This window comes from Chaetura pelagica, unplaced genomic scaffold (genome assembly GCF_000747805.2).
Source record: "Chaetura pelagica isolate M959 unplaced genomic scaffold, ChaPel_1.0 scaffold416, whole genome shotgun sequence".
In the NCBI taxonomy this organism is placed as follows: Eukaryota; Metazoa; Chordata; class Aves; order Apodiformes; family Apodidae; genus Chaetura; species Chaetura pelagica.
Window position 1 is genome coordinate 492,190 of NW_009953579.1, and position 21,731 is coordinate 513,920.

A 21,731-nucleotide genomic window follows, 5' to 3' on the forward strand; every position below is an offset into this window, starting at 1 on the left:
CTTTCCCATAGTGTAGAAAGCACTTTTCTTTCCATGGGCCAAGTCTGGCTGCTTGCAAGTCTGTGCAAGACCATTATCAATACAAATTAAATACATATTTGTAATATGCCTCTCAGATATGCAACTATTACTGACTATGCCAGGCACAGGGGGAAAAAAACACAGCAGATATGATGTAAATGCTAAGCAAACAAAAGCTACTGGCTGAATACTGACATTCTCCAATCTGCTCAAGCAGTCACTCTTAGTGCATTGACAGCTCAAGTTTATCAACAGCTGGAGGAGTTGAAATTACTTTTGCTGTGCACCTACAAAACATGTAAATATCTAAAAGGTAGAGCATGAAAGTGGCAGAAACATAGGGACTGCCAAATGGGATCATACTAAATGGCCCTTCAAGCTCAGACAGTGCCTAGCAGCAGATGCTTTGGAGGAAGGAATCCCCCTCCCACACCTCCCTGGGGACAATTATCAATTATCCTGCTTAGAAAGAAAATGTTTTCCTACTTCCATATTTCTTCCAGGTCTTCTTAATGTATTAGAAAGTATTTGCCTGGATATTTTTCCCCATAAATGCTTTACTGCTTTGTTCACATTGTTCATTACTTTGAACTAAAATGACAGTTCACATGGTGATCTGAAAGGACTTTTTGAAAGTGAACAAAGCTATCTACACAAATCCCAAGGTGAAAGCAAACATCACATAGTATTGCACACTGGAAAACTGAGAAACAGGAGCTTAGAGACCTGCAAAATTCAGTAATTAAACCGTCTCCTTGACTCCCAGTTCTGTGCCTAAGAAGCAAAGGAAGGATGGCCCAATATGGCCATTCAGACCACTAAGATTCTTTCAGCCCTGTACCAGGGTGGGGAATCTATGCACATAACTCTTCCCTCACGTTCCAGCTCTCCTCTTTGCAGATCAGTACTGATGCTTTTTGATTTACTTTCCCAGACTGTAATTAAGAAGTGGCTTTTGGTAAAGTTGAGGGTAAGCTGTTTGGGGAGGAAATGCAGAGATAAGGGGTACAGGTGCTGTGAATTTCATACCCAAAAAAGTGAGACATGGATAAATGTCTCTTATTCAAAGGCAAAACAAAGGCAGTGCCCTCAAACTACTGCATATTTCCTTGACATCCCTGCTAACAGACACTGGGAAGCTGCTTGATGATGGGCAGATTGGGCATCTCTTCTTTTCCCCCCTCTCCTTGCCACCTCCTCCCCACAGGAGCAGTAATGGGAAAGTGACTTGCTGCAGAGATAATGCTGGGTTTGAAATGAATTTCTGACTAGCTGAGCCAGCACCCGTGTGAGCTGCGGCTGATTAGCTCCAAGCATCCAGGTCCCAATCACTCACAAAGGAACCAGGCAATCACACCAGCCTCTGCCAGGAAAAGACAGGGTGGAGGCAGCATCCCTGGAAAGGATCTCAAAGGCAGAGGGAATATACTACTCACGTTTGTGGTTTTCGTTTCTGTGGACAGGTGAAGAGTGAGTCTCCTGCTCACGGGCTTCATCCCCTTCTTCACTGGCGAGGTGGGTGTGAGCATAGTGGTAGCTCAGCCCAGGCCTGTTCTTGTAACGCTTGCCACAGACTGGAAGGAAAGGAGATATGAAGGAGGGGAAGAGAGAGTAGAAACATCAGTGTGCTTTGCTACAGCAGCAGCATCCTCTCAAGTAACATTCCCTTCTCCCCCAAGAACAGCACCACACACTCCACCTGCCTGCCTGAAACTTCTCCAACCAACACTGGTAGAAGGTGACAGAAGGGCAGCCCTGCAGCTGCAGGTCCCCAGGCAAGGTTTCTTCCCACCGTGCTTCCAGCGGTCTTTCCTACAGGCCTAGGGTAATGCACATTCAGTCTCTGTAGTTCATACAGCCCTAATCCTCTCTGCTAAGATTGCTAACAAGATTGCACATAAAATTAAATGAAATGCCAGTTCTGATGTTGGTGCTGCACTGAGAATGGACTGAGAAGAAAGAGCATTATTTTCTTTGTTACTGATTTCTGAGAAAAGGAGACAAGCTTTCTGTAAAAGGGTAATATCTGTTTTTATTTGAAGATTCCTAGACAAGGATATAGAAACCATCCACAGTTTCTTGCTAGAAGAATATGTAGTAGTGATACTTATTTACCCAGGTAAACTTCATATGCAGCATAACAACATATAAAACCATGTGTGACAGAGAAGCGTCCTTCTGAACTTTTGATTATCTTAGGACTAAGCCAACAGATATAAAGAACAGGATCAAACAATTCAGGGTGGTGAAAGGTCTGATTTTTCACAGGGACCTCACCACAAGGGCAAGCTTCATCATAAGATTCATTCCATATAGATTCAGCTTCTGTAACGTTTTTAATTCATTTTATTGTCTCTAAAAGTTATCTCTTTTCATCTTCAAAGCAGTCTCTGAATGTCCATTTTCTTTTATGCAGCTATTTCATCTACCAAATACAATTATTGCCATTTTTAAAGATTAGGAAACAAAGGCAAAGAAGCTTAGTGCCCTTCCTGCAAATTTTTACTCCCAGCCATATTTTCAAGCACTTTATTAGCTTCATTGACCTCAAGGACTTCACACAGGAATAAATGTCATGTCCAGTAGTCTGTCCTGCACAGCTTGCTTAGGAAGAAAAAGAAAGTAGTGCCAGAAGAGAGAACAGAACCCAGCAATCTTCAGTTCTGGCTTGGTTTTAGACCATCCGCTCCTCAAAACTTCACTTGGCCCTAATACTGAAAACATATCCTGCAATATCTGTAGATACTTAATCCCCATTCCCCAGACACCTGAGTCTGGGAATGTCATAAGGCTTAATAAATTAAAGACCAAACAAAAAAACCCCAAACAAATAACAACACAAACATACCTGCCTCGATTATTCAGTTATATATAAGTAAAACTCCCATTATTATACTTTTCTGTTACTACTCACAAAAAGCCAATTGATGGTCCACATTCTGGAACAGGTGATAGAAAATTGTAAATCAAAGCCCGGCATGGTAACATATTTGTCCATCTCTTCTAGCCGATTTGCAAGCTCCCTCAAGGAAAATGCTTTGCCTTATCAGAAACTTGTAAAACATCCTCATTATGTGAATGAGTGATCTGAAACACTATATACTTTTATCCCACTTTTCTCCATTCTGTAAGGTGATGATCGCACAGTCATCATAACAGGACAAAAGCTTTTTCCAAATGCCACATGTCCTTACCCACAGATGCAGTTCTGCAGAGCAAAGGACAAGCAGTGGAACAGATGCTGACAGAGAGGCAAATGAGATACATACAGCTCCGTATGATTTTGTCTCCACTTTTTGAATAGCAGAAAAAGTGTGACAGAAGTAATCATCAAACTGGGCAGAGCTACAAAATGCTCATTGTTTAAATTACTCTAGAAAGACAACCCCCTCCAATTACACAAATGTTACAGCATTTCTTAGAATGGAGAGATTTACATTTCTAGAAGCTAATGTGAGCATCACACTAAGTGTCCTGCCCTATCCCCCTTACTTGCGTGCATTTGAAAATGAAAGTTAAAAAATCATACTTCTGCTATGAAATACTGAAAACTTCTGTATATTTAAATTATTTTCAGAGCACTATCAGGTGATCAGTGCTCTACTGAAAAGGAGGAGGCACCTGGAGTATTAACATGATACACACTGTCCAACTGTATCTTGCTTTAATATAGCTTGATCCTACATTAATGCTACTCTAGCTGCAAAATCAGGCAAGCTCTAAAACGCAGTCTCATTTACCTATTGGAGAGAGTTTTAAATTTCAAAACATAAATACTTCTAGAAATTCTACCACACTTTATTTCATTCAGCTCTACCTGAAAAAAATACCCACAGTTCTAGCTCTACTGTTGTTACCTTACAAAAGAACCATGCCCATTGCTATAGGTTCCATGCAATTTCTCCCTCAATGTACAAAAGGGAACTTGCATTCTCTCTAGGAAGTTCCAAGCCTGTGGCCTTGCCTCCACTCCCTGCAGGGTCCTGCAGGGTTTTTAGCTGTGGCGTTTAGGATGGCATAGGAAATCAGATAGGTCTGCAGACTTGCCCTTCTCCAGCAAAAAGGTATCAGCTCACCAGGAAAAAACAGCAACTATCGATATAAGCTGAGTCAGCAGTAGTTCTGCAGGTGAGCCCTTCCCACTGACAAAACTCTTTCAGATAGCCTTCAAGGGTGGCAGCAAGGTGAGACATGCCTAGCTAAAAAAATTTGGAGGACTTTACGGCCAGAGCAGAAGCAAAGGAGTTCTGTTTACACAGTCCCAGCAGATCATCTGTAGGATCTCAGCTTTGCAGATTCCAGCAGCTTTTTTTCTTGGTGTCTAGACTTTTTCCACCTTTCAAATTCATGTTCTGTCATGGAAACAGTCTGAAGCGATACCATGAGCTGAAACTGCAGATGCTTCCTATTCCCCAAGCAAATTAGGCTTTTGCAGGGGAAAAAAAAGGTATCATGATATTAGTCAGGCAATAGAATCATTGGCTTCAGTCAACTTGGCTAGAGTAAAAGCCAAGTCAGAACTTCATGGATTCTTCAACAGATCGAATTTTCCTGAATTCACCCTAATCTTCTATTTTCCAGATAGAGCACATTTTATTAATCTACCATATCACTGTTCTAAGAAGTAGTTTCTATACCAGGGCGATCATTAATAAACACTTAGTTCTTATATAACTCTTCCCACTGCAAGACTGGCTTCTCAAACATTAATTAATTGTCCTCCACATTCCTGACTGGGAAATACTATTCTCATTTCATTTCTGAAAACAAGAGAACCACAGAGGAGTTAAGTAACTTGCCCGCACAGTGATCTTTTGTCATTACCAGGACTGGAACTCCTGAGTTCCAGCATCCAGACCAATGCTCACATCACATCTTTCCCATTCTGTGAGCTTACAAAAGCATAATGACTTAATGAGAACTGGTTCTCCCAGTCTGAAATGTGTGCTGGTGATTAGTTCTTACTGCTATGCAGCTCACACATAGCAAGGGAGACTATGCCTTTCATAAACTTTGTTGAGTGGCCTCGCCTTTCTTTCAGCAATTTTGACATTTTTTTAACTTTAATTTTCCTTGCTGGATAGGCTCATCATCCTTGCATGTGGTAGATTTCATCCTGAATCTCAACATTGGGAAGTTGCCTTGATCTTTAATTAGGCAGCCGAGCCAAATGAAAACAGCAGGAGTTTGTAGAACATAACCCACTCCAATTCCTTGTGCATTCAAAGAATATTTTTTTGCTATAACCTGATGTGAATGCCATCTTAGGAACAAGCTGGGTAAGCATGCAGTAATACAGCAGTGCAGATCAAACCCTACAAGAGGGGAAGAGGAAGAGATGTAATTTGCAGACAGTATAATCACAAGCATTGAGAGATCTGTTCTAGCCTGTAACAGGCTGCAACTCTTTGAATAAGCAAATTCACACTGTTTACACTTCTCAATGAGTAAAATTAATATAAAATATTTTCCCTGCTTTAAAAGGGATTTGAAATCTATGACTTTAAAGCCTTCCTCTTCAAGTATATAATGGCTGTGTTGCTGTCATTTTCAAATTGTTACACATTTGGTCCTTGGCAGGCTGTGAGCTCTGTTCCAGCCAGCTCTCCACATACATTTTGCACAATCTGTCACAAGTATGAGACAGAAGGAAATAACCCATGTTTTTACTGGAAATAGGAATTGGGGGAGTATATGCTGCTTTTTTGCCTTTTCTTTCTTTTTCACTGCTGAATCTTGTCCCACTCATTCTTTCTTCGCTTTGCTCCTTTTCCTCCTGTTCTTTCTTCTCAGCTGGGCTGTGTCAAATGCAACATCTTAAGATAACTGCTGGCAGGCAGTCATTCCTCAAAGTTATCTTCCTGGCTTACTATTAGCTCCACTTAAAAAAAAACACTTCCTTGTTTTGCACTGATTTGGTAATATAATCACCCCTGCTACAGTTATATCCATACTGGCACATATAGAGATCTCACATGCTAACAGTGTGTTTTGACCTCCAGTGATGGAAAGGCCTTGCATTTGTCCCTCTTTGATCAGTACTGGCATACTATAGACCTCTAGTATTAAAGTAGGTAATTTAGTAACCCATTTCATAGGGAATTTTCTGTGGGTAGTAAAGAGTTCTTGTTTCAGTGCCCCTAGAGGACAAGTCCCAGGATCTGCCTGCTGTATTAAGATCACATGAGTATTGAACTCCAGCTCAAAACATGCACAGGTCAACAATACATGTGTTTACATTCCAATAGATTAATTGCTAGAAGGAGCAAAGAAGAAAACAGGTAGCCTATATGAGTAGAAAGCATCCAACTGTCAGAGTAAACTCTGTTCCCCTGTGAATGTGTGCTCTACTCCAGACATGTGTTATTCAATTTATTTTTTTTTTAAAGTGTTCTTGCCTCCCATCATCTTGGGTTTTCTACCAATAATGCAGTCAATGAATGCCAAGTATAGCAGTTAGGGTGGAAGGGTTGTTTTTGGGTTCATCTGAACAATCATCTTATTCTAGATCTTATTGCTTATTGACTACTTAGGGATTCACTAGAAAGGATAATACCAGGAGATGATTTAGGGCTTAAACTAGTAATAGTTTAAAGGGAAGCTGAAGCCATGATGGAGATTTATGAGAAGCATGTAAAAACATAATGCCTTAATCAAAGCGTTTTCAATGCTTCAAATCAGCTTGTCATTGTGATATTTAACCAAAGATCTGTCCTAAGAAGCAGCAGTTAGTTGTGTTGGACTTATTCATAGCATCTGCAAGAATGAAGTCAACAGATTAAGTCTCAAAGAACTGGTAAAAATCAAGCTAAATCATTATTTAGCTTGTAGCCCTTTTGTATCCCAGCAAACCTTCCAGAAAGTCAGTGAGATGTTTCTTAAAATGATTATGACAGGATCAGGTCCACCTCAAGGAGATGAGAAAGAAGGTAGGTGAAGTTAGCAAGGTCATCAATTTGTGGACTTACATAAGAAAATAGTTCCTAAAGAACAGGCTTCGAGGAATTGCATTTGGCAAGTCAGGCAAGAACAATGTAACATTTAACTGTGATTTTCTAAGGCAACTAAAAGAGAGACATCCTCGATACCCATTGAAACTCAGTGGAATTTGTTAATCTTAAATCACTTAAACTATCTGAAGACTCCAGCCTTTTGTTGGCAGAACCTACAATGCATTTAGTGGAGAAAGGGAAGGGGGAAGAATAAAACTAACCACAAAATTAGGAAATGTAAATGCTTCGTGGGATGATGGTCTTAAAGAAAAAGCAGGGGGATGTTTCAAGCTATAGTGATTTGGTTGTAGGGTCAAGCATTAAAAAAAAAAACAACACAAAACATTTGTGAATAATTATTAGTGGTTCAAAGTAAAGTTCTAAGTATCCACTTGGGGAGCAAGTCTTATATGGTCTGTAGGCACAAAGAAAGCAGATAGGCACTTAATGGGATATTCAGGGAAAACAGATTAGGAGTCTATCTCCAGCTGAAATCAGTGTGATTTAGGAGCTTAATTTTTTTTAATTGCTTCAAAAGGCACCTTTGTGCATCTTCAGGCATATGAAAGAGTCAATTTTGGGCCCAATGCTTGCCTTTTTTTCTTATTAATTTGGAGGGTGGAGTAGAGAGTGAAAGAATCAAACATGCAGAGAACTGATTCCAAAATATTGGAATAATAATAATATATCACATTAGCTTCATTAATCCAAGAATTATTTCAAACAGTAACATAATTAGTAAATATTAATATGACATGTAGTATAAATAAATAAAACCCAGTATAAATGGGACCAAGCAGTATAATGAGGAAACTAAAGATGACAGAGAATCTTCCTGAGTAGGAACAGGCTGAACAGGGAAGGAACAAAAAGCTATAGCAAATGGTATACTCAATATGAACTCACATGGTGGTCAAGGATGAAAACTCCTTTGTCACTGAAACATGACACAGCATTGGGGAGGAGTGTCTTGCATGGAAAAAAGGTTACCAGACACCCTGTTAGCTCAGCCATCTCTGTACCTCTCACAGATATGTAACAGAGCAAGTTGCATAAATCCAAGTTCTGTAAGTAACTGTAAGTTACATATAAATGAATCAACCATTCATCTCCTGAACTGCTTCTGACCTCAGAACAGCACAATTTACTTATTTCTGGCCACTCCTACTTAAATAAGACCTTTTGGAGATTTTTCAGAGGAAAGAAATATGCTTAGTAGATGAGCTGAAGAAAACACAGCTGAAAGAAGTCCCAGCAACTGTTTAGATGTATAGAAAGAAGACATTTTAATCCACTAAGAACAGAGGAAGAACTGTCATTCTTGGACTACAGCAGAGAAAATTCAGGTTACATAACTGAAGAAACCTGAAAATTCAGGTTTTCACAAAAGAATAGCACCGGTGTCTCTGGGTACATGCAAGGTTGCATTAGTCACTGATCCAGCAGAGATCATAGGAAGGTTTCAGTCAATTCTCTTTTTGCACAAGGAATGGATTTAAATGCGTATCTCAGGCTTAGAGGGACTTTGAACAAAGGGTACAGTACAAACATCAGTTGTTATGCTAATATAGCCATTTAAACAGGAATATAACTAAAAGAAGACAAGGACATATTGGTAAAAAGAAAAGGAAATAACAAGTCCTTCTAGAGATGGGCAAAGAAAATCTTCCAGGGTTAGAGGGACAGGAAACAAAGGTGGAAGTGTGTACATAGGTAAGTCTCTGTGGGAACATAAGAAGAATGAAAGCAGACAAATGAGGAAAAGGAAAGTTAATAACTTGTAGAGATTTAGCACACACTAACTGCTCTGGCTGAGGGAAGCAGACATCTGGAGTCATGAAGTTCATGTGCTGCAACTGATTGCAACTTTTAAACCAAAATATAAGTATCTAGATAAAAATTCAGAGAATTTTGTTACTTTTTTGGTTTGTTTTGTTTTGTTGGGTTTTGTTGCTTTTTTTAAATGTCATATAATAAACAATATTCAAAGAGTAGAAAAAAAATTTAAGAAGGCTGTTGTGGTAGAACTGATGGCTCCCCAGTTGATCATTTAACAATTACATCAATTGTTATTACATACATAGGTATTCATACATTCTTTCACTCTGTCCTTCCTCTAAAAACCACATGCCCAGTTCATCATGAAGAGCTCGGGTGGCATATCTTCCACTTTTCTTCTATCAGATCAGACACTTTGCTCCTCAAGCCCTACTTTTTACTGTCCTGTAAGGATCTGCTCTATCTCCCTGCCAGGTACACAAGCTGTTGAGGTCTGGTCTGACAGAGCAGCTGACCCATTCAGCTACGTAACTGTTTCCAGCCTATACCCATGTCACACCAGGCTGCCCTACCACTTGCATTATCCAATTGTTTATCCCAAGGGAGCTCAAGCCACAACACTATCTAATACAACTGGTTTTCCACTTGCTGATTTGATGAAACAAGGCATTTCATCATGGCGTTAGCAATTTTGTCAATGCTTTGAATGGTCAAATATTTTATTCTGAATATATGACCAATGAAATAGGTGAAGTATTTCATAGAATCACAGAACTATTCAGGTTGGAAAAGACCCCTGGGATCACCAAGTCCAACCATCATCCCTGCTTTACAAAGTTCTCCCCTAGATCATATCCACCAACACCACATCCAAACGACCCTGAAACACATCCAGGGATGGTGACTCAACCACCTCCCTGGGCAGCCTGTTCCAGTATCTGACCACTCTTTCTGTGAAAAAAAAATTTCCTAATGTCCAGTCTAAACCTCCCCTGTTGTAGCTTGAAGCCATTCCCTCTTGTCCTGTCACTAATTACCTGTGAGAAGAGACCAGCACCAACCTCTCTACAATGACCTTTTGGGTAGTTGTAGAGACTGATGAGGTCTCCCCTCAGCCTCCTCTTTCTCAAACTAAACACTCCCAGCTCCTTCTAGGCCCTTCACCAGCTTCCTTGCCCTCCTCTGTACTCTCTCCAGCACCTCAATATCTCTCTTGAATTGAGGTGCCCAAAACTGGACACAATACTCCAGGTGTGGCCTCACCAGTACTGAGTACAGGGGGACAATCACCTCTACTTCTGCTGGTCACACTATTTCTAATTCAAGCCAGGATGCCATTGGCTTTCTTGGCCACCTGGGCACACTTCTGGCTCATATTCAGCTGCCTGTCAGTTAGAACCCCCATGTCCTTTTCTGCCAGACACTTTCCAGCCACACCTCCCCAAGCCTGTAGCCTTGCCTGGGGTTGTTGTGACCCAAGTGCAGGACCTGGCACTTGGCCTTGTTGAAGCCCAGACCATTGACATGAGCCCAACAATCCAATCTATCCAAGTCTTTCTGCAGAGCCTCCCTATCCTCATGCAGATCAACACTCCTGCCCAGCTTGGTGTCATCTGCAAACTCATTGATAATACACTCTGTCCTTATCAAGATCATCAATAAAGATGTTAAACAGAAACGGTCCCAACACTGAGCCCTGAGGAACCCCACTTGTGACTGGCCCCAGCTGGATTTGACTCCACTGACCACCAACCACTCTTTGGGCCCGACTGTCCAGCTAGTGCTTGATCCAACATATCATGTGCTCATCCAGGCCATAAGCAGCCAGTTTTTCTATAGGATTCTATGGGGAACAGTGTCAAATGCTTTTTTCCAAGGATCAACAACTCAGTTATCTCATGATCACTATGCCCTAGACAGCCTCCAACTATTACTTCCCCCACAAGATCTTCCCTGTTCACCAGAATCAGGTCCAGGAGGGCAACCTCCCTTGTTGGCTCACTTATCAGCTGTGTGAGGAAGCTATCTTCCACACATTCCAGGAACCTCTTGGAATGTTCCCTCTGTGCTGTGTTGTATTCCCAGCAGATGTTTGGGAGGTTAAAGTCCCCCACAAGAACAACAGCAAGTAACTGGGAGATTTCTCCCAACTGCTTACAAAAAGCTTCATCCACCTCACTGCTTTGGTTGGGAGGTCTGTAGCAGACTCCCACAACAATATCAGCTTTATTGGCCCTTCACCTAAACCAAACACTCTCAACCTCATCATGACTATACTTGATTTCCAAGCTCTCATAGCATTCTCTAATATACAGGGCCACTCCACTCCCTCGCCTTCCCTTTCTATCCCTCCTGAAGAGCTTGTAGCCATCGATTGTGGCACTCCAGTCATGTGATGCATCCCACCACATTTCTGTGATAGCCACTATGTCACAGTTTTACTGGTGTATCATGGCTTCAAGCTCTCCCTGTTTGTTGCTCATACTTTGTGCATTGGTATAAATGCACTTCAGATGAGCTAATGATTCCAACACCTTTTTTCCACTGTGGGCTCCATTTCCTACCAGACCCTTCTCAGGTGCTTCCATGATTTCTAAACATCTATCCTTTCTCTTAAATGAAACAACAGATTTCAGAGTATTTCATTCTACAGAACAAGCAACCAACCACCTTTTCTTAAAAATACAGGATGACAAGACATTTTGAGCTTCGAAAACCTTCTTCCATATAGAAATTCAGTATTTCCAGCCAGTTTTACTATAGGAATCAGGTTTAATATCAGAGTATAGCTGAATGTCTCGTCCAAAAAAGGCAAGCGTTTTCAGAAATAACATTGCTATCTTCCAACACAAGGGGCAGTGTCAGCTGGGTTCTGCTCTTGCATTATCTTACTGACATACAGACTATTTTTTTCCCACAACCCTTTTATTACTGATGAATCCAGGTGATATATTCTTGTTTCCCATAACTATGAATGTGCAACTACAAAAAAAGAGCAGAGTGGTTCTTCACCACAAATAATTTTTGTGCCCATGCAGCTAAATAGGAAGATGAATTTGGTCTAGATATGCTTTCTTCTTTGTGATCACTTTCAAAACTCAAATATGAGAACACTTGTAGAAAAGGCAACCTGTCAAATAACATACAGAAAAAGCAAAGTGTCAACCCATTAAGGTAATTATTTATACCACTACTGTGACTGTGGGAATCATGTTTTCCCATTTTGACCTGCCTGTTTCCATGTAAAATAAAACTATCTGCCCAAAATATCTGCACATGAAGTACTGCAAAGCAATTTCTACCCTACCATGAGTAGATTGAGATTTATCCATAAAAATAGTTAGCAGATAATTTCAAAGAAAAAAAATGATTCAAGAAATCCACCCAAGTAGGAAAGAGGCCTCAACTTCAACCAATTATTGTACGCAAAACTTCTACAGAAAGTTAACCAGGGCAGGCTATTACTTCAGGATGATGGCATTACAGTTGGGACTGTTTCTCAGATATCTACAGTGGAAAAGGAGGAGTCACTGGGTAAAGTCTGGATTCCAAATCTTCTTATGACTCACCTCTAAGTATAAGTTTCCTAAAAATGAAAGGCATCAGCCAAATGAAATAGGAAAGTTTATATTTCCAAAACGAACAAGGAAATTTATTCGCCAAAATGTAAGCCAAGGCAAAATCCCAACAGTACAACAATGTACCAGAGCCTTGACTTCAGCCCAGATTTCTGCTGCCTGCTTTGATATCATAGATGTTTGATCCACTCTCTGCAAATCACTGCTATGATTTCTGTTCTCTGTAAGATCCAAAAGTAAAGCAAGATCAGACAATAAACAGTCTTGTTCAAAATTACTACAACTGGCAAGTGTCCTTGGATTTAAAAGGATGTTCCAGAAAAGTGATAAAGACAATTATGCATGGACCAGCAGAGAAAGGCTGTGGATTTCAGCAAGCTTCCAGAGAAGTCTTAGAAGACACGCTTTAGTTCTTCCTACACACAAGGATAGCTATTTATCTACAGTAGGAATCTCATGAGTCTTCATATCCTGAAGAGCTCTTCCTCCTTGATCATGTGTTCAGACACATTCATGTGCAAGTCTTTCCATTTCTACTCATGACCCTTAGAATAATAACCTTAATGAAGCAAAATACTCAATGTGTCCATCACTGCACTGTGCAGAGTCACCAGGTCTCACCATAAAAGAATATTACTGGATCACATCAAATAGGGTCCTTATGTACTTTACATGCCTTTTTTTTTTTCTATGTTTTTAAAAATAATCAGGAAATACCCCCATGAATAGACATAGTCAATCATTTAAGGTCAGCAACATTGCAAGAAAGGTAAATAGTGGAGAAAGGGTGATTCTCATTTTCTTTTAAACTACCAAACATTTTTGGATCACAGAAGTTAAGACCTCCTGCTATTCTCCTGCCTCTATCAACTTTGGTTAGGTTAATGTCTTATAGGATAGAAAGCACCACTAGCACAAATTATTACTGCATGTACACTCTAAAATAAACCTTCAGATGGGAGACCTCAGAAGCAGGTAGGTAAGAGAAGTGCCCTTCACAGAAATGACACAGTGAAGCAAAAATAGAACATCAAAATAAGAAGGAAAACACCAAGGACTAGACTGTAAAAAATCCCCACATTGTGTATCAAATATTGGACTCCTTCCTCACAATAAGACTCTGGCATCATTCTTCCCTTGGCTGTGGTATAATTTTTCAGCTGGGGCAATGTCTTACTTCACCTGCAGTCCTACTGCAGGATGTCAAACAGCAATACATATTCAAAGGGAATATGTATTAAAACAAAACATTCCAGTTGTGTTTGTTTGTTAGGATGGCTCAACTCCAGATGATGTCACAAGAATGTTTTCTGAGTAAGGGATGATAATAAGACCTTTGAAATTTAGCCCAGTGAGATTTTACAAGGACTGAAGGAAAGAGAATCACCAAATATATGAAGAGATTCAACAAGGGTGAAGTACCTTTGTCGGAGATTTTTGAGTTATGCTTTTGTTTGTAACTATCTGAAACAGAGAAAGAAATAGAGGGTGAATCTTCCATAGGAGAAAGGAAGAAAAAAGGCAGAGAAGCCGAAAAAGAGAAGGAGAAAGAAAATGTAAGAGATCATTTATTATAGGGCAAAGGGAAGTGGAGTCTTGCCGAGGACTTAATTTTATTCCCTTCATGCAAAAACACCAGGAGCAGCAGCAGCAGCAGGTGGCAAACATGCAAGTCAGAGAGCAGCAGAATATTTTGCTGGAATGGAAGAGATGAAGCCCTGAATGCACTGAGCTGGTAGGACCAGGCTGGAAGCAGAATCAGCTGTCTGAGTACTACTTACTGTCACAAACATAGGGTTTGTCATGATCATCCTGGGAGGCAGCATCATTCCGTCTCCTGCCACCTCCAGATCCCCGAGCCTGCAAGGACAAGAGGAATGTTAACATGATTGCATCCCCCCCTCAGGTCTCCTTGTGCCCCTCACTCTCCTATGAAAAATGTGCAAATAACTAAACAAATCCTCGTCTTCCATACAGGTTTGTCAAGTGTGGTCTTGACCCTTCAACTCCTAAGATATGCACTATGCTAATGGACCTTGTACTGAGTAGACATCCCCTCCACAGAAAACCCAAACCGTTCATCCACAGCAGTAGGTCACTGCCAGCACATATTCAGTCGAGTATCATCACACATTCATTTCTGAAGCTGTTCAAATACCTTGCTTAACTGAATATGAATGAATGGATGAGCAGGTGTTAGAGTCTAAACATAACCATTAAATCAGCCAGAAAACAGGCCCCAAGTAAAACAGAAGTAATTTCCTTTAATATTTTCAAAGAGAGGTTATTTGTTTAGTTGTGTTTTGTCGCTGAAAAGCAATGTTTTGAATAGCCTTCTGGGACAAAGATACCATGGCTAATTTTAAAATTGAGCTCTCGTCAGTTAGTGGGAAAGATTAGGTAACATGGCTACAGAGAGCAGAGAATGGGAACTACACAGAAAGGTGTCTCTGCAGTTCTGTGTTCCTACAACATGCCAAGCTGGCAGCCCTGGAAACTGAAAAGCTATATTTCTCCATAGCACAGACTGCTCTGTCATGAGCTCCAGGGGTAAGAGTAGAATTCAGCATCAAAGCTACTTGGTCCTGAGCCTTCTCAGCTGGGGTATCAACAAGGGCACAGCTCATATCTGTCCAACAGTGAAGGCTGTGATGTTAAACTGGATACTGAGCCAAGGCCTTCAATTCTTTCATGTTCACTAATGTATAGTGTGTAGATGACAATAATTTTAGACTTGATCTGTATTTGAGGAAGTGATCTGTATATGGATGGCTAGATAGCCCTTTATTAATTCTGCCAGCTACTCTAATCCTATGTAAAAGCAACAACATTTTTTCTGCTGCTACTCTTATTATTAAACTATTGATGTTTCTCACCCTAGACAAAGCCACCTGACTCAAATCCTTCAAGCTTTTACACATGAAAATAAGAATGGGACAGAGCATCATCAAGTAAAGCTGGAGAAGAGTAGAAATTCTGAGAATATTAATACCCCAGACACAAAGGGGTCATAGGAGCTCTGTCCCTCCTCTGAGGATTTGGGATTGAACTAACACTATTTGAGCTGATTTCCATTGGACATCTAAAAAGAAGGAAGAAGGAACAATTTTACACTGGCCTGCTAAAGTCTGACAAAATGGGGATTTATAAAAACTTCATACTTCATTTCCCTGGGATTGCTCAGGTCTAACTCTTAACACAATCCTGAAGGAAAGACATGGATTTTCAGCTGTCAGGATGGGGTAAATACTATTAGGAATGACAAGTGTAGCTCTACCTTCTGCAAAGACCTCTGTACAGATCGCACACATGTGGAGAGTGATATTTGTAAGGGCAAACTGAAAAGCAGTTTCTCCCTGGAAAAAGCCCCAATTGTTTGGTGGAAGCTACTTTAGTGACCATATCTTACTGGTCTGCAGTATTTTCTCTCTGACTGCCAGCCCTGTAAACCCCCTCTGGGCTACAAAATCAATCCCAGGCTAGTTCCTTTCTTCCCTCACTACTGCAAAGTGTGCTGCAAGCTGAATTTCAGTCTATGGCAGTTCCTATACAACCCTCAGCTTATCAGAGAGTCTTCACAGAGACAAGTCATTGGCCCTTAAATATTTCTGCTGGTACCTAGATTAGTATCGTTTCCCTATCCTACCTGTTTCATTGGCTTTTCAGGGCAGTGAAAAAGCTGTTAAATCTTTTTTTTTTGTTTTTGTTTTTGTTTTTGTCACTAGTCACTAGGTCTGACTCTGTTTACAAACTGAGAACAGATCTGTTGAGTAAGAAGGTACTATTTTTACATAGGTACCTTTCAGAATGGGATGGTAATTTAAGGTCTGTTGCTCGGAGTTTCGCTGGTCTTACAGCCAGCTGATTCCCTTCAAACCCCTCTCTGCAGAAAGGCAGGGTACAGCATTCATGTCATGACCACATGTCAGACATATTTTTTCATGCACTGAACACACAGAGGGAGATCTTTCAAGTCAATGACTTTCAAGGGGACCTGGGTTCCTAAATATATTTAGCGCCTTTGAAATTGTCTCATGGGGTATCCAGCTGACAAGCAGAAGACCTGTACAGGTGCAGCTGCATTCCTCTCATACCTCCTGGCAAACTATCCTTCCTGGCTCCTGCTGCAATCTCCCTGCCCAGCAAAGATACTAAAAGCGCCTTCCGTAAATCCATCTCTTCAGCCCTCAGTGTCCTTCCTAACGCTCCCAAGATTTCAGGGCTAGCCTTGAAGGGATAGTAAACCAAGCAGCTGCCCCAGAGACACTAAACCAAGTGCTCTGTGCTCTCTGTCAGCACTCTAGTCTTTTGGATTCAGCCATCCATGACTGCCTTCATTCTCCTTACAGGAAGCAGCAAAGACTACGAGACTTGACATGTGAGGCTTGGAAGCCACGGCACAGTAGCCTTGAAGCAGCCCAGAAGCAGCCAGAGAGAGTAGCCAGAGGGACAGATGGACAGTCTAAGATTAAAAATAAAATAATGCTGTAGGGAAAAGAAAGGGCATGTGCAATTTGGAAAGTCCAGGGCAGTAATTCTGTCACATTAATCCTGCATCAATGCTGTCAGTCCTTCTCACTCCTTCTCTGAACACCCAAAGGCCACACTCTGCAGAATCTAGTTTCCTATGCACGTCCTTCTCCTCTTCTGCCCTCTAAAAATAGCCTAACCAACTCCCTCCTTGAAACAAAGTGCTGCCCAGGATTCTTGTCCCCTCATTTCAAATCCTTAGCTTCAGTTCCCAGCACTGGGTCAGTCTTACATTAGAAAAGGGCTGCCTGAAGAGTGGCAAAACACTCGTGACCAGACACAATCTGGGCTTTCCAGTTTTCAACAGCTAGGGAATCTGGCCCTAATTTTGAAGTCCTAATTTGTACCACATTTTGCATTGGTTATTGATGCCATCATATAAAAATGAAAATTGCTCTAACTATTTGGCACTCTTCAGACTTTGCTTTTTTGCACTGAAGGAGGCCAGGGCAGTAGCAGAGCAGGAGTTAGTTGCAAGAAAAAGGCAAAAGATCCTGCTGCTCCTGTACTTAATAGGGGGCCATTTCAAGGGCAGAAAATAAGACGTAAATTTATGCTTCAAAATAAGTGACGCACCTAGTACCCTCCAAATCCTTTCCTTACAGCAGCAGAGGAAAAGTGATGGAGTTATTCTGAAACAGTTTCCTGACAGGGGAGTATAACTTTGCACATAACAATAACTTCAAGATTTTGTTTGTGTAGGCCTGGAACATATGAATACAGCAAATTCTCTTCTCCTGAGCAATCTATCTCTTCTAGCTTTTCACTCCTTTTCATTCACCCTAACAAACATGCACAATTTATGTGAGAGCAAAGTATTAGAAAAGAGTTGTTAGCCTGGAATATTAGTTGATTGCTACAGTCAAGCTTGTATGCATGTATCAGCTCTAACTCCTGGTTTGGGTTACTGGTTCACACAAATTTTCTGAAACTTACATTTTTCTGGAAAATTTTTTTCCAGGTGGGGGTCTTTGGCTAAGAAAGAAAGAAAGAAAGAAACTGATTCAGGTGATTTTGAGAATAAGGAAGCTGAAATATATACTTATCCAATTATTAAAGTGCTTTGATCTCATATTAAAGGAATTAAGCTCCAAAATAAAGAGGAGCAGAAAACTAAAACAACACAACAACAGAAGAAACAAAAGAGCGGGTCTGATGCATAAGTACATTGCAAGTATTCAATGTGGTTTCATGTCTTTCTCTTATTCAAAAGCTATTATATCCTGCTCATTTGGCCTAAAATGTGGCCCTTCTTGCTTGACTCCTAGAAACACATCAAAAGATACTTCTAGAGCTCCTGTGCCCCTGCAGCATCCACTGGAGGCAAAGAGAGATGAAAATGCTCAAAGCTTCTAAGAATTGTGTTCACATTTATTTAGATGCCTAGCTTAAGGGGCCACCATTGCAAATGTTGATTCCAAGTTTTAAAATGTTGGCCTCGTTACTTAACAGGTGCCCTGCTGAAATAGTGAAAAGACATGTCAGGTGAGAGAAGGGACACAGACTCCCCTAAGGATAAAACATTGCCCATTTTAAGCAAATGGAAGATTTGCCACGGGCTCAAGAGGGCCAGCATCAGCCAAAAAGTGCTGCCTTGGAGAAAGCTGCAAAACCTATTAACACAGTTCAAGTTACTTTTACTAATTATTTTTTTTTCTTTTATGACTGAATTTGTTACTTCTCTGTCATTAGTAAATGTTGTTTTAAAGTAAAAGCATGATAATAGCAGGATGTCACCATAATCACTACAGCTTATGTTAAAATTTTAAATACAACACTATAATAAATTTACCCCAACATCTTCTACTCTCAAAATAGTCTTTTTTTCCTGGTAATTCACAAAAATAAACTGAGAAAATGTTAAGAAGCTTTGGCCATATGACTGAAAATTACCTATAGTGACATACATCACTAACATATATCCATGAATATATACTTTGCATATACAATACACATGAAAAACATACACTAGAAAGCAGAGGTTCACTTCCTTCTATTCCATTCCAGTAAACTCTCCACTTACCCGTCCTCTAGGCCTATTCTTTCGTTTTGGAATATCTTCTTCCAAATCCTCTTCCTCATTCACTTCATCTGCATTTTCATCATTTTCTAAAACCCTCTGTAGTTGAACAATAAACAGGAATGGTTAGGGGAAAAAAAAAAAAAAAAAAAAAAAAAAAAAAAGATACACACAACCAATTGCTGTTCTTTACCACAGAGACTGCATGTTATTCAATTACAGCTGATTAATGATATAACACCAAATCAGATCCCAGAACCCCTGCTTATTTCTATTAAAGCAAAGTTTGCTTTCCTTTTCATCCTCGCTACTCCAGAGAGTTCTTACTAAAAAATACCACTGAATTCAGCCAACTGTGAAAAAAAGCTTCCTAAGACATAACAGTGGCTCCACTGATCACCAATATCCCAAGACAACACAAGTCTAACTGTGCATAACTGCAGATCCTGTCTGCAAATTCTTTTCATGATATTTTTATTTTGGTTTGTTTTACTTTCAGTTGTCCTGCTTTCCTCTAATGTTGAGAAGACAGAAACCAGTGGTTTTCTCCTCAGCAACTCACTATTTTCTTTGTTTGGCAAAATTAGAGAAAAATCCTCCATATATTCCAGCATGTTTAGTGGATCTAGAAAGTCACATCTTTCAGGGCTTCCACCACAGGTGTCACTCTGTAATCTGGAAGCAGGGGTCTTGCTGCATGAGAGTGTTGAGGAAGTACAGTTCTCATTGAAGTTAATATGAACAGTAGCAATAGTTCCTTCAATTAATTATTTAATAGGAACAAGAATTCATCATCTCACAGATGCCCAGGCCAGGGAATTTCAATCCTTTTATCTTGATCTTTTGAAATGCAACCTCTATAGAATCACACACAGGCTGGCTGCCCTGAAAACATACACAAGTCAGACATCACACAGACAAAGGCAAGACAAACCATCACAACACTCATGTGGAATGAAGTCCTGTAGGGATCCCCTCAACTCTTGGCATGTCTGCTAGAAACACAGAAATGGGCCCCAGCCATTCCTGCCATTCATGGTGCAGTGCAATTTCATAAGGGACTTACCTGGAACCACTAATTTGTCTTTGCCATGCCACAATTCATTTAAATCACAACATGCAGTAATGATGCAGATTCATATTAGAGACTTTAAACTGATAGGGAGGTTTTTCAGTCTTATTGTATTTGTCCCTTCCCTAAAATTTTTACTTCACAGCTATTTGAGAGCCAGCAGAGGGAGAACAGGAGCAAATCACAGTTGCATTCTTCCCTTCCTACATACCTCACGCACCAAATTCTGAATTTGTGTGAAGGAACACAGCAGAAATTTGACTTTCTTAAAACCTGTATTTGGAAGACCAATTATACAAGTTTATTCTTATTTTTAAATCTCAGGGGGCTACTAATGAGGTTAGACCATGATGAAAAATATCACGTCATACTAGAGTACTAAATACTAGAGGACTAAATACCAGAGAGTGTAAAATTTAAGCAAGTTCCAGTTCTGCATACATAAATTATTTCTTCAATGTCATTCCATACACTAATTGACTTCATCTTAGGAAACTGAAGCACTTTGAAAATGTTGTACATGAGGAGACTAGTGATATGTAAAAAGATAAGCAAATTTATTGATTTAAGTGTGTATTTTCATGTTGCTTCATATCTTAAAGTATCTCCAAAAAACAGAGAAAGCTGCAACCATATCCCATGTGGGAGGGAAGGAGCTAGTTTACAACCATAATACTACACAAAATCACTTAAGAGAAATTTTGCAAACCACTTTCTTTGTTTAAAATTGCAATATCAATTTAGGAAAGGGATCATAAGCAACCAAGTATGAATTTGGTGACATTGCCAGCCAGGGTGATGACTTTAATTCTTGATAGAAGTAGCAGAGCCTTTCTGATGCACCGTCAATGGGCTATTCTAAGCCTTCTCCAGCAAACAATGAAAACACACATTCAGTACCTATTTACTGCAGGGCAAAATCCTCAACGCTGTTAAATACCAACTATACAGCAAGTCCCAGTGACTGCACATATTTAGCAGGGGAAACCCTTACCCTTTCTAGCAAAGTAACTTTTCCTGTTCTTTATGCCTACAACAGTTTCCCAGCCCTATATACTTCAGTACAGCAAAGTCATCTCCTGTTAGAGACCATGCATTTGAGAGACTGGTAAATGCTGGGATTGAGGTGGGAATTACAACAGCATCCCTCCCACTAGCTCACTCTCACCCCCACTGAGGCCGGGCCCTTTTGAGTTACAGCACAGCAGAGCATGGGAACAAACAATTAAGGAATTTTTATTCTCTTATTTGTCACAGGGATAAAAGGCACTGATCATGATTTTGACCTGGTGCAGTCTAGCTGCCAGGTGATTAAGTACACGCTGGAAGCTCTCTACTAATAAAGGCTCTGGCAATTGTTGTTGTATAGGCAGAATCCAGATAAACTGTGCTGATGCATGTTTCTGATGAAAGTAGCATCCAGATGGCAGGTCACAGATACAGCAGTTAAGCTGAAAACTTTTTGTATATTTTTGCATATTTTTGCACCTCCTCTCTGCTCTGCAATGACCAGAGTGGTATCTGTTCCACTCTCTCTGAAGCCTCTTTCCTTGGATTGCTGCTGGGGATAATTTGGGAGCTCAGATTACACAGCAACATCCAAAGGCACTTGTCAATCTCATAAGGATGCTGCACCATGACTTCATGTGACCTTGGAAGCAGGTAGAAACAGAGCTTTAGGGCTCTCAGCATAATCGACCCAGATACACTACTGAAGGAGGAAATAGAGCTGGCCTCAA

General features: G+C 40.4%; 1 protein-coding gene across 4 annotated transcripts in view; it reads right to left on the reverse strand.

The window, feature by feature from the left end:
- DPF3 (D4, zinc and double PHD fingers, family 3) overlaps window positions 1-21,731 on the reverse strand; it is a 95,425-nt gene that overhangs the window by 42,444 nt on the left and 31,250 nt on the right. For 2 of the 4 annotated variants that reach the window (XM_009999726.1, XM_009999724.1), the window contains exons 4-7: window positions 18,924-19,019; window positions 17,837-17,875; window positions 14,152-14,230; window positions 1,458-1,595 (exon numbers count right to left, since the gene is read on the reverse strand). In XM_009999726.1, coding sequence (XP_009998028.1) covers window positions 1,458-1,595; window positions 14,152-14,230; window positions 17,837-17,875; window positions 18,924-19,019 — 352 coding nt within the window. The remainder of the gene's footprint in view (window positions 1-1,457; window positions 1,596-14,151; window positions 14,231-17,836; window positions 17,876-18,923; window positions 19,020-21,731) is intronic. The other 2 variants (XM_009999723.1, XM_009999725.1) reach the window with 1 other exon arrangement.